We start from the raw sequence: 12589 nt of genomic DNA on the forward strand, positions 1-12589 counted from the left end.
GTTATTTCCAATTTAGTTCTTTTTGAAACTTAAGGTGGTACATATAGTTACCATAACACTTAAGATATTTTTAATTCCTTGGTAAAATATTACTCACTACGAAGAACGGTTCGATTCTTAATTCGAAAATTTTTCTAGGGTGTTACAATTTCTTATACATTCACGCACCCAACTTTTCTAGTGGAGCAATCTCATAATTAGGAATGTGACATAAATCTTTTGTATCGAAGTACAATTGATTGCGAAGGATAGTTATACGTTTTCCAACAGTTAAGATTGAAATTTTTTATAAATTAAATTCATTGATAATTTATCACCTCTGGACAGAAGCATGAAAACAAACTTTCATGTGGCACATCAATCTTTTGTATCAAAGTACGGTTGACTGCAGTGGATAGTTATACGTCTGTCAATAGTCAAGATTGAAAAATTATACAAATTAAATTCATTGATAACTTATCATCTTTGGGTAGAGGCATGGTAATAAAAAAGAACGTTAGGGTCTTCTAATAGAAGATAAAGGAATAATAATTGAATCAATAATCATAGTTACTAGACTAGCACTTAAATTAGCTATGACACTATCGATAGGTACGTCTTAAAAGTTTGATCATAATGATATTTAATAGAGAATTGTAATGCTTGCTTGGAGGGTGTAATTCCTTATATGGTAAATCAATAACATTAGATTTAGTTCTTTTCTTCTTTCTTACTTTTCTAGGTTAAATAACTTTTTGAAATAATAATCAGAGTGAGCTTTATATTACAAAAAAAAACAAAATTTTCTAAAATTTTGATAATAAAATAAAATGAAATAAAATAATTTTTAAAAATAATTATCATTAGTTGAATACCCTTTTTCTTCAAAAAAAAAAAACAAAGTTGATAAAAAAATATTACTATTTGAGAGACTATACACAAGCCTAACTCCACATATAAATATATATATATATATATATATATATATACTAGGGCTCATGTTAGGTGTCAAAAGGATGGTCAGAATGGAGATGTATATTGATAAAAATACTGCTCAAGGTAGTGATTTTCCTTCTTCTTTTTTTCGATCTTTACCGATACTAGTTTTTTTTCTTTTATTTTGTCAATGATCTTAAACTTCTACTATAAAAATTGTTTAGTGGTGTTTATTTTTGTTGTGTGTTTTGTGGGTTATCATCCTAGAGCGGGGTTTACTTTATACAAATCCGAAGGTACTAGCAAATGTGGGTTCTGGTTAGGACAAGTTATCCTGTCAGGATCCCAATTAGGATCTGATTGTAAATTGCAATTTCAAAAGTAAATCAACTCAGTTTTTTAGGGATAATTTTCTATGATCTATATAAAGTGGAAAATGGATGTCTAATACAACGAAATTGCTTACTAAATAAATCTAAGATCGTGGGAATGAGTGGGTATCCGTGGAAGATATCGAATCTCCAAATAGAAGAAAAGGAGATTATAAGAATTAGAGAAGAACATAATAGAAGGGAAGAGAAATGACGGAGAAATTGATTTACCAGAAATTATTTGTTGCATTCTCTCTCCTTCTGCAGTTTATAACAACCTTTAAATAATGTGGCGAGATCCTAACCCTTGTTCCTCTTTAATTGTGATTTAATCTTGGTCGTTTATTTGCCAAAGTAGTTACTCTCCTTCCGTAATTCAACTTTGAATTAAGCTACACTAAGTAAGATCATTACATATCACGGATTAATTAACCTTATTGTTATCCTCTATTGTTATACAATAATAATAATACTATAATCTTGATTAGTTATCCTTACTAGTGAGTTATCTCTGTAGATAGACTCTTGGTTCAAAAGAAGTATAATCATTAATTGTAATTAAAATATTATCCAACATAGTTGTACTTATGAATGTTAATCGAATTTTGTGTTGGAGGTTCTTACTTTATAATAGCATAGATTAAAAGATAGAAGTACTAATATATTACCATTCAAATTTTGTGTTGGAGGTTCGCACTTTATATTAGCATAGATTAAAAGATAGATATATGAATATATTATAAAATACCTGATAGAAGTGGAAATTACTTAACTTTGATTAACAAGTACACTTGGTCGTAAGGATGTGGCATAGTAGTCAATGAAGTGGTTGAGAGACATGAGGTCCTAGGTACGAATCCCACCGGAGAAAAACAACACTAGCTGAATTCATAGAGTAAAAAGCACTAGCTGATTCGTCCCATCTTTTATAGACCTAGTGGACAGAGCTACCTAGTAGTTATTGTTGTTGGGAGGTGCTCGGACACCATGGTCATTACAATAAAGGTATTAGTATGCCTGAAATATGTAACATTGTCGCAAAGTATTCCTAAATATTTAATGACGCAAGCAATGAAGTTCTTTAATATTTGTGTTATCCTCAGTTTTTGCTTCACTTATAGCACCTTTACATTCTACAGTTCAGACGGAAAATTCAAATGGAGTTGATTGGCAGGAAGAGGTTTACCAAAAGGTATGGTTTGCCATGACACTTTTAATTTGCACATGTTTTTGAAAACTATGGAAATTTGAAATGTGGATTTTGATAAATTGGCTGGTTTATTACATTATAAACAAATAGCTGAATGTTTTGAAATATTTCCTATAATTATAGAGTAGTAGAAAAGGTATACCATACCAAGTGTTCAGCTAAATTCATGGTCGTACCCCTCCCTTCAAAGTGCTTTATGTAATCAATTTCTTAGAAGAAATAGAAATTTGAGTGTGTTAAGGGGTAACCTGTTAAAAACGACCATGAAACCTCAATGTCGATGGTGCTCTGTGTAAGCCTGTCTAGGACAAATGTTGTCAACGATAGAAAATTAGTTTCACATGCAGTGACATGATTTTGAAGTGAAGCATATTTTGATAAATAATTGATAATGGAAAATTAGTTGTTGAGTGCTCAGATCATATTAAATTAATCGATGAGATAATTTGTCTGTATGTTTGGGTCAAAGTCTTCATGGCATGTCACCAATTTGCTTTATTTCCCGGCTACTAAAATCATTAATTGCTAGTTTCAGGGATAACCCTATTTGTACAAAAACTATATAACCTAAATATATGTCTATACGAAGATGTGTCATGTGAAAAGACATCCGTTCATCTAAATTAGTTTGTATACTTTTTCTGGATTTTATTTTATTTCTTATAATAGAGAATTCAATGCTTCCATTTTTTAAAATCGCCCTTCTCTACTTACATGACTTGGTTTACTGGCTAGCAATAAGTTGGAATACTTTTATTTCTCCAAGAATAAATATATAACTTGCTTTATATTCTCCATTAAGTCGTTTTTCACTTGTGAAGCCAACTACATCATTATTATTTGATTTTTATAAAACTATATATTACCTATCATTCAACCAACAAAGAACATTACACCATAAGGTCACCTATCATCTCAACAACCTTCTAAGAATAGTACTAAGAAGCATAGGTTTCCAACTAAACAAGAAAAATAGTTCGGAACTACATAACTTGGTGATCAACGTATGACCATTTCTAGCTTACCTATATCCTCTTTATGCGCTCCAGCACTTTCTGAACCTCAACCTTAGGTATGGTTAGTCCTACCCACTTTTGGAAGCCATCTTTCAATGTCTCTAACCAAGATATGTAACTAAGTCTCTAGAGATTGACTTGCACAAAGACAACATGTAGCATCTTACACTAGAAGAGTTAGATGCCTTAATTTTTCTTTTGTAAGTAGTCTCCCTTGTACAACCAACCACATAATAAACTGATGCTTTGGCTGTGAAAGTTTAGTCATGCTTCTTCGGCCCGAACCGAAGAATCTAGAGAAAGTTCCAGAAATGGTTAATAGATAAAAGGGAGAATGATGTTGATCGCTCTACTACTCCAACATAGCATTATAGCTCCCTATAATAGAATATTTGGACTCACTAAGCACCACAAGGCTGTTGCGGACTTTGATCTAGTGGTAAGAGTGTAACATGTGAAATGTTGGATTAGGCGCATCTAACAAAAGTTTAGTATTTAAGTGTAGGAGGGTAGATGAGCAGACGCATTATCCATAGAATTTAGAACTGTGCCCCAAAACATCCATGTTACAAGCACACTCTTTGTGATAAATCTCCCTCTTTCACCAGAGAAGGCATTGTTCCAAGCTGAGGTAGAGCAGAGGACCAACCCCGAAGTGTTCCTACTTTATTAGTAACTGACAAAGCATTGAGATGTCACACACGTTCAGCTGCTACGACACTCCAATTCAACAAGAAGTGGCCCCCATCTTCCTCGCATCAACCTATGGGAAACCAAGTTCTATTAGTGGTCCTTCCAACCAATGTATGTCTTGTTTAGGGATTTAGTAGGATAAAAAAGACCAATAATTCATCTGAGTATGACATATATTGATGTTAGGAGGTAATAAACGTGTGGTAAAGTAAGAAACCAAGTTCTATTATTAGTTCATCAAACCTATGTATGTCTTATTTCGGGATTTAGTTGTCGAGAACATCCTTATTATTTCAGTGTCTACCCTTTTTTTTGCGTTATTGATGATAAAGGTCTAAAGTGAAAAAATGGTGATTGTTATTGAACTGTGCTATATCTTCCAACGTAATTTTTAAAAAGTCTTGTTCTAGTTCCTCCTGGTTAGGCTGGTCTACGATCACGTTACGAAAATTGTATTCTTGATGTGAGTACCAACAAGTTGAAGGAGGCGAAGATCAGTTACTTGTTTTACCAGTTATATGTTAATTAGTTGTAGTCTTCCTCTTCTACTTCACTTTTAACCTTTTTAATTGGAATCTTCGTTTGTGAAGAATCTCTAATTTGTGCTCTATTGCATCGTACATTTGATCTAATTATCAACTAACCACATGGGAATGCATTCTTGACATTTCCACATTTGACTTATTGAAAATTTGTAATGCAGATCAAGTATTTGAAGGAGATGTATTTATCAGACCTCAATGATTTATACGAGAAAAATGCTCATAAAATGTAGCAGATATGTAAACAACACCCCTTTATGTGCTTCATCATAGTTCCAAATTTTGGTTAACTCCCTTGCAAGTATAATCAAATGACACACCATCATTTGCATATAGCATGTCCAATGTGTAGTGCGTATTGTACTCTATTGGTTATTGGAAACTCTTCACACTGGGAACTGATGCAGAAAGCTCAAGACACTAAATTCTCCTGTCGATTGTCATCTTTAGAAATAGTGCTCTCATAGTTGTAATGCGTCTAGTTCCTTTTCATTACTAGCATTTGCATCATTTGTGTGTGTCGAAGTATTGTGAATGATTGTGAAGTCTTTGTTTGTGTTGAATCTTTGTAAATGATTGTGAAGTCGAGGTGGTATTGGTCACCATAAAAGAGTTATTTTTGTATGTAATTTTTCTGTTAGTTTGTTTTGCTTTCAAGGAAGGAATTAAGGCAGCCATTCATTGGGCAAGGGCTTGATGTATCTGAATTCACATGAATGAACATTCTGCTTATTTGTATGAACCTCTCGAACTATGTCATTTCTTAAACTTTACTCTTTTTTTCGTTCCCTTAGGAGGTACTTGAAGCATGAATTTCAAAAGTAGGACTATGATTAAACTGATATTTTTCTTTTTGATTTTATGCATGACACACTTCATCAGCGTCTTGAAAATGAGATAATTGAAAAGCTCAAGATATTCAAGGTGATGCTGGAGTGTATTGTGCTTTTCTTGCGGCTTAACAAGCAGGATATTACAATTAGTCACAAGAACAAACTGGTCTCGGTTGAGAAGCACATAAGTTTCTTTCTTAGTGTCAATTGGGCACGTAGCAGGACTTCTTCTTCTCCACAGCAGGTGAAACTTCATCAGTCTTCTAGGCAGCTTCAGAACTCACAATCTCTTGATGGTCAAATTAATCCACTGATTCAGCCCGTACATGGTTCTATAAAGGCGATGCAACAAAATTATATCACCACCTTGCAACATAGTTCCTTGCCTGGCGTTCCGACAATTTCCTATTCTCAACATCACATGATAAATATGGTAAAACCTGGTTCCAGATGGGATCTGGGACAGGGTAATTTGTTAAACTCGCCACAACAGATGGCTACTGGCTACTTACAACCAAATCCTGTTAACAATCTTCAACATGATAACATAAGCTTATTAAATTCACAATGTGGAACGAACCCAGTTCAGGCAAATCTCGATTCCCAATAGCAAAATTCAAGCGTCTGGCAGAGAATGTCGCAGAGCCAAAAAATGTTGCAAAACCAGCTATTAAGACAACAGTCCTACCATCGGCAGAGGCAGCAACTACTTTTTCATAGAAAGAAGTTAAAGCAACAACAGGAAGCAAAGCAACGGTTAAAGCAGTAGGTAATCCTCGAATCCCTACAACAAAACTCAAATGTGTTGCGATATTTACTTCTTATACGACATGAGCAGCAAATGTTACGGAATGAACAATTAACACCGCTATGCAACCTGCTACTGATGCAGCAACAACTTTTTCAAATTCAGCAGTTATTGAAACATCAGCAAGCAATGAACTCATTGTCTGGCGTATCGACAAATTCCAACTCTCAACAAGACATGATAAATACAGTACAGCCTGATTCCAAATCTTTGAACTCATTGCAACATGTGTCTACAAGCTCTTTGCAACAGAATCCTGTTAACCATTGTCAACAAGTTGACATTAGCTCATTAAGTTCACAAAGTGGAACTAACACAATGCAGGGAAACCTCCGTTCCCCACAGCAAGACTTAAGCGTCTGGAAGCAAATATCGCAGACCCAGAACATGCTGCATAACCAGCAATTAAGACAACAGTCCCACCATCGGCATATGCAGCAACAACTTTTTCAAACATAAAAGTTTCTACAATAGAATAATTTCTCCAACTTGCAGCATAATTCCTTGTCTGGTGTATCGACAAATTCCAACTCTCAGCAAGACATGATAAATACAATACAGCCTGGTTCCGATTCTTCGAACTCACTGCAACAGGTGTCTACTGGCTCTTTGCAATAGAATCCTGTTAATCGTCATCAACAAGTTGACATAAGCTCATTAAGTTCACAAAGTGGAACGAACCTAGTGCAGGCATACCTCGGTTTCGTACAACAAAATTCAAGCGGTTGGCAGCAATTGTCGTAAAGCCAGAAAATGTTGCACAACCAGCAAATAAGACAGCAGTCCCACAATCGACATATGCAACAACTACTTTTACAAAGACAGAAGTTAATGCAACAGCAGCAAGCAAAGCAACAATAGACCACACTATTGCCAACCCACCAGCTGTCACAGCTTCATCAGTCTTCCATGCCGCTTCACTAACCACAATATCTTGATGGTCGAAACTAATCCACAGATGAAATCCCTACAGGGTTCCATGGAAGGCAATGCAACAAACCAATATTATATACTTGCAACATGATTGCTTGGATTATTCAATTGTTTATGTTTCATACACTTGTGAACTCATGCACCCTTCCCTAGATTATGTGAAGTACTGGATTGATTATGATAAATTACTTAAATTTTATGTGGGAACTGTTGCTAAAATTTGAAATATGCATCTCCAATTTTTTCTTTATTTGGATCTTTAGCAACACTTTTAGAAACAAAGGTCACGAATTTTCACAATATTTTTATGGTCTATTTTTTTCAATTTTTGATTCTTTAACGGTTTTTCCTTAAAGAATGATACAAAAATTTGTTATACTATCTTGATGATAGTTATTGTTCTTTTTCTCCTTTTAGAACTCTTGAGATAGTTATCACTGTTAAAATTTGTTATCTATAAATCACTAGAATTACTCATCTTTGAGTTTTGTTCTAAAATTTACTTGTTCAAAATTAATAATCCCTTGTCATTTGTACAATTTTTCAGTTACTAATGTTATCTCAAAATTTTCGTACAAAACGTCTATCTCAAGGACCAATATTGTTATTATCCTTCATTATTTTATAAAACTTGTTTTGAGAACGTTACTTGGACGTTTGGCCCCTATTATGTATCAACTTTCTGTAGAGATAAAATTTATATAGACCTACCTCTTGTTAATAAAAAAAATTTCACCCCTCTCTGAAATACTTCTAGCAGCATTTTTGTGCATTTATTATGATAAATTACTTAAATTTGAACAACCGTTTTTCTTATGATGAGCCACTTCTAAAACTAGAACTATATTAATTTCTACAACTTAAAATTATCACTCCAAAATTTCAACCCCGGATATATTTTTGGTTCTCGAATGATCACATGAAGATTGAGGTTTCTTGGAACATAAATACTCCAACAATCATTTAAATAAAAAATAAACAAAGGAACAAATCAACAAGAAGAATAAATATCAATAAATAAAAAATTACATAAGAACTATAAGATGATGAAACACAGTGTAGTGGACATCATAAGATTTTTCTCTCAAGAGTTTGAAAGTTTTTCTTTGAATGATATATATTGATGGAAGTCATAAGATAGCTAGTAGGTTATAGTACTACTCAAGAGATTGAGGTTTCAATATACGGGAAAAAGTTGAAAAAGGGCTAAAGAGAAATTAAAAGGGGTTGGCTGCTCACAAAAGCGAACCTCCATGCCGCATTTGCGAACATCACAAAAGCGATGCCCACGTCGCAAAACCGGCAAAGCTACCAAGGGTTTCAGCTCTCTTAAGTGAAAATCCAAGCAGCTTTTGTGAACATCGTAAAAGGGATGTCCGGATTGCCAAAGCGAAGGCGCCAGCACTGCTGCACCATCAGTTTAGAGCAAAAAAGCTCCAAACTTTAAATGGACACCCGGAATTCATTCGGAGTCTAAAAGATGCAAACAAAAAGAGCAAAACACTAGGAAACGACACTCTGGGGTCAACGGAATGATGAAACAACCATCCGAGGACGTTTAATCAAAATGTTAACCAAAGTCAACACTTAACAAAAAACACAAACAAAATGCCAAATGCTAGAAACTCAACTCGATAGCCTTAGGAACTGAACAAAAGGTTGTTCTAGTCAAAACCTGGTAGTCTAGAGCTAACCGAGCTGATGGAATTTGATTCCGAGAGCGTTTACCAAGGTCAAACTTTAGGCAAAACTCGGAAACAAAAATGCCTAATCGTACCAAATCCAAGTGGAATCCTAAAAAACCAAAATGATCGTCACTCTAAACCAAAATGACCCTTCCATAGCTGGTGAAATTGATAGAATTCAAATCCGACATCAGAAACTCCGAATGTTGACTAAAGTCAACTCTTTCAAGCTGAAAGTCTCCAAACTAAAAAACTTGCACCAAACAGCTCGGGAAGCATGCCACATAACACAACATCACACCAAAGCCATAAGGAAGCTACGGGAAGGGGCAAAATGGTAAAAGCATGTTAAACCATACAACAATGAACTTGATGACAACATATTTTGAGGTTTATGACATATAACTGTTTTATGTTTCAGATTTCACTTCAATTTAAATTGATCGAGACACTTGAAACAATTCGAACCCCCTGAGGAGATTTATCTACAAAAAAGAAAAAAACTTTGTACAGTAAAAGAAGAGAATTTCTAGTTCAAACTATAATATAAGAGTTTGGGTTCATTCCTCCTCAAGTTATAAGCGGTTGCAAGGTAAACACTTGATCAAAAATGTAGCACCATATATAGCTTTAGTTGAACTCTCATGGTGGGCATCAAAAAAGAGATGTAAAAGTTGCTCTGCATGAGCTGGGTCCGCAACAGTTTTGGGGGAAGAATGAATTAAATGATTCCCACAATGCTTGCTTGGCAATGCATATGGTAAGTAAATTTACTTTACCTGATTATGAATCATTGCAGGAACAGCAACATTAATCACTTTTGCACCAACTGCGATATGATTAGAAGGCAAGCCATCATTTCTTTCCTTCTGATTTGAACAATAAATGGTGCCTCGATTTCTGGTCGATGTACTTCGGGAGATCTCTATACTTAATGGTAATTCCAATTTTGTAATACTTCTTATGAGAGTGAATTTGATGTTTAACATAGAACAACAAGTTACCTGCCAAAAGGAATTGAAACAATTATGTATATCCACTGAAGAGAACGGCAATCCATTTTGAAAGTACAAACAAAACACCTCTGTTGGAATTAATGCATTCACACCTTGATGCTTAGTCTTTCAATATTGTCTGTTAGTTTTTCAACAAGTCTTTTAGGATTCTGTAATACATGTATCTTGTAAATTGTGATGCATGTATCTAGTTATTTGTGAAAAACCATTAGTTTTATATTTTATTAGTATAAATAGAGATGTAATAGATGATTCTAATAATATCAAGTGACCTTGAATCTATGTAAAACTTGAGCATTTTCTAAAGAAAGTATTCTCCTTCTATATTTCCTACAAACTCTGCAACAACAAGATTTGACACGATGATCATATACAGTAGGAGTATTCCACCAGAAAATGTGCAATTTCAATGAGAAATACTTTCTCACCTACAACCAGGCCTATCCAAGAAAAAAACCAAATAATACTTTTCGAACTATATTAAAGTTTGGTTCATTAGTTATACACTTTGGTCTGAGTATTTGACTTGGTTAAGGGTATCACTCAGGCTAGTAAGTTACCAGGTACTTTGGACTATTCTTATACTAGGAAAGGAGGACAAGATCGTGATTAGCATTCAACATCCAGTAGCCGCCAGCCAGCCGCAACAACAAATTCTAAACTTGATGGTGTGCCTTTGTCATCAGGTGTTGGTGTATGAGTTATGCCTACAACTACAACTTCTAGACTTGATGGCATGCCTGTGTCAGCTGTTGATGTATGAGGTATGCCTAGTTCTGTTATGTCTAATGAGGAACATAAGAGGTTTGAGGGGTTCTAGGAGATGGATTGATCTCAGTTTAACAATGGACAAGGAGAGAATAATTATGAGTTTCATGTGAGTTGTCATGAGATGTTGAAAAATGTGGGGTTGGTGAAGTCCCACAGAATGTATTGCAGTACTTTTCATATGTGTGGCCTATCTAAGCAGTGGTGGCGGTCTGATGTCGATACTAGACCAACAGGTTCATTCCCAGTAGCTTGCAGGAGGACATGGAGAGTCAGTTTGAGTGCTTGACTTAGGATGGTATTTCAAATAGATTTCGGGATGGGATTCCATGCCTTGTCTCATCATGCTCTGGTGATTTTTCAAGATAAGACCAAGAATTTGTTGATTTATAAGAAGTCTGACTTATCATATCCATGTAGCAACGTATCAGATGACTTTGTCTGGGGCTTCTTTTCAAAGAGTAGTCGAGGTGGCCATGGAGCTTAAGCTTGTGCGCCACAAGGAGTTTAGGAATTTGACGGACAAGAGGTCTTGCACTTCTTCTTATCTTAGTGGTACCTCATCTGCCTGGAGGTAGAGGATCTTTAAGGAGGGGTTTCATCCTAGTTCCAGTATACATGTTCATGCAGCTATTCAACCATCTGAGGGAGGTTATTTTAGACAAGGCTCCCACAACTCAGATCAAGACTTATCAGGGTTTTTGTTAATGTTTTTCAGGTCATGGTAACCATTGAGTATATACAATTGCTTGTCAGTATATGGTGGTTCCTAGTCCTTCTATGATTGTGGTGAGTCAGACTTAGAGCGGGAGGTCAACATCAATAGTCTTTTGTAAAGCTGTAACTTCATTTCTATTTTTATAAAATAAATTTGGAAAGTATTTTTTTAAAGCGAGTAAAATTTCCAAATTCAACTTGGAAAAAATGAAAAATTTCATCACGAAACACTCATATCGTAAAAAATATATATGTTATTTTAAGAAAAGTGAATACAACTTATTGACCATGGTTTTTATGAGAAGAAGAAAAAGAACAAGGAAACATTTTTTTCTTTTTGCCACATTCGCATTAGCTGACCTTGCTTCATTCAATTCATATTTGACCAAAATAAGATTTTTAACAAATCTAACAATTACTCATTAATGCACGGTGTGCTTATTTTAAAAAGAAAATAATTGGATCATAATTCACCAAGTGATTTAGTTCCATTAAAAAAACACTCAAAACATTTCTTTAAAACTGAAGAAAGATGAAGAAGATATGGTGTTGCCATGTTCAGTGTGATGCCATGGATTAGAAAATTGGGATATGGTGGCTGCCGAATTCTCAAATTCCATTTTCGATTGAGGTTGATGTATTCTTCAATTTTCGTCTGTAGAATGTCAGGCCAAGTACAAAAGTATAATATAAGAATCTATTTCAGACAACTTTTACTGAAGAAGAAGATGATGAGAATGCATTGATAAAGTTTATAATAGATAAACTTACAAAGACTTATAGAGATTATTGGACAGAGGAAGTCAAACCAAGGGATACTCCACTTTAGTATAATATATCTTTTTCATAAATCCCTCTTTTCCCTTTTTGATTATTTTTTACTTATGATGTTTTAAAATTTAATTGTTTTCACTAATTTTTTGTTTAATCCACATTTATATGATGGGTTTTATAAAAACAAAATTATCTAGTAGATACAAAATATATTTAAAGATATATATCTTTTCTAAAGCTTAGGAATTAGGGCACAAATAAAGTATCACTAATTGGTACAATCTACACTAATTTATTTTTTTTCAAAT

The 12589-nt window shown here is 34.4% G+C and overlaps 1 protein-coding gene across 1 annotated transcript; it reads left to right on the plus strand.

Moving 5' to 3' along the window:
* The first annotated feature begins 1010 nt into the window (after positions 1 to 1010).
* LOC125856896 (mediator of RNA polymerase II transcription subunit 15a-like) lies at positions 1011 to 6847 on the plus strand. The gene is made up of 5 exons (XM_049536555.1): positions 1011 to 1038; positions 2426 to 2478; positions 4909 to 4977; positions 5624 to 6169; positions 6350 to 6847. Exons 1-5 carry the CDS (start codon positions 1011 to 1013, stop codon positions 6845 to 6847), a joined length of 1194 nt encoding a protein of 397 aa, XP_049392512.1.
* Positions 6848 to 12589: the final 5742 nt, after the last annotated feature.

This window comes from Solanum stenotomum, chromosome 1, assembly GCF_019186545.1.
Source record: "Solanum stenotomum isolate F172 chromosome 1, ASM1918654v1, whole genome shotgun sequence".
Classification (NCBI taxonomy): domain Eukaryota; kingdom Viridiplantae; phylum Streptophyta; class Magnoliopsida; order Solanales; family Solanaceae; genus Solanum; species Solanum stenotomum.

Excerpts from the sequence above, each read along its gene's own strand:
- LOC125856896 (XM_049536555.1), top strand. The coding sequence starts at position 1,011 with ATGTATATTGATAAAAATACTGCTCAAG. Across the intron at positions 2,479-4,908 it reads AGGAAGAGGTTTACCAAAAG|ATCAAGTATTTGAAGGAGAT; the intron begins GTATGGTTTGCC and ends TTTGTAATGCAG. Across the intron at positions 6,170-6,349 it reads GTGGAACGAACCCAGTTCAG|GTAATCCTCGAATCCCTACA; the intron begins GCAAATCTCGAT and ends TTAAAGCAGTAG.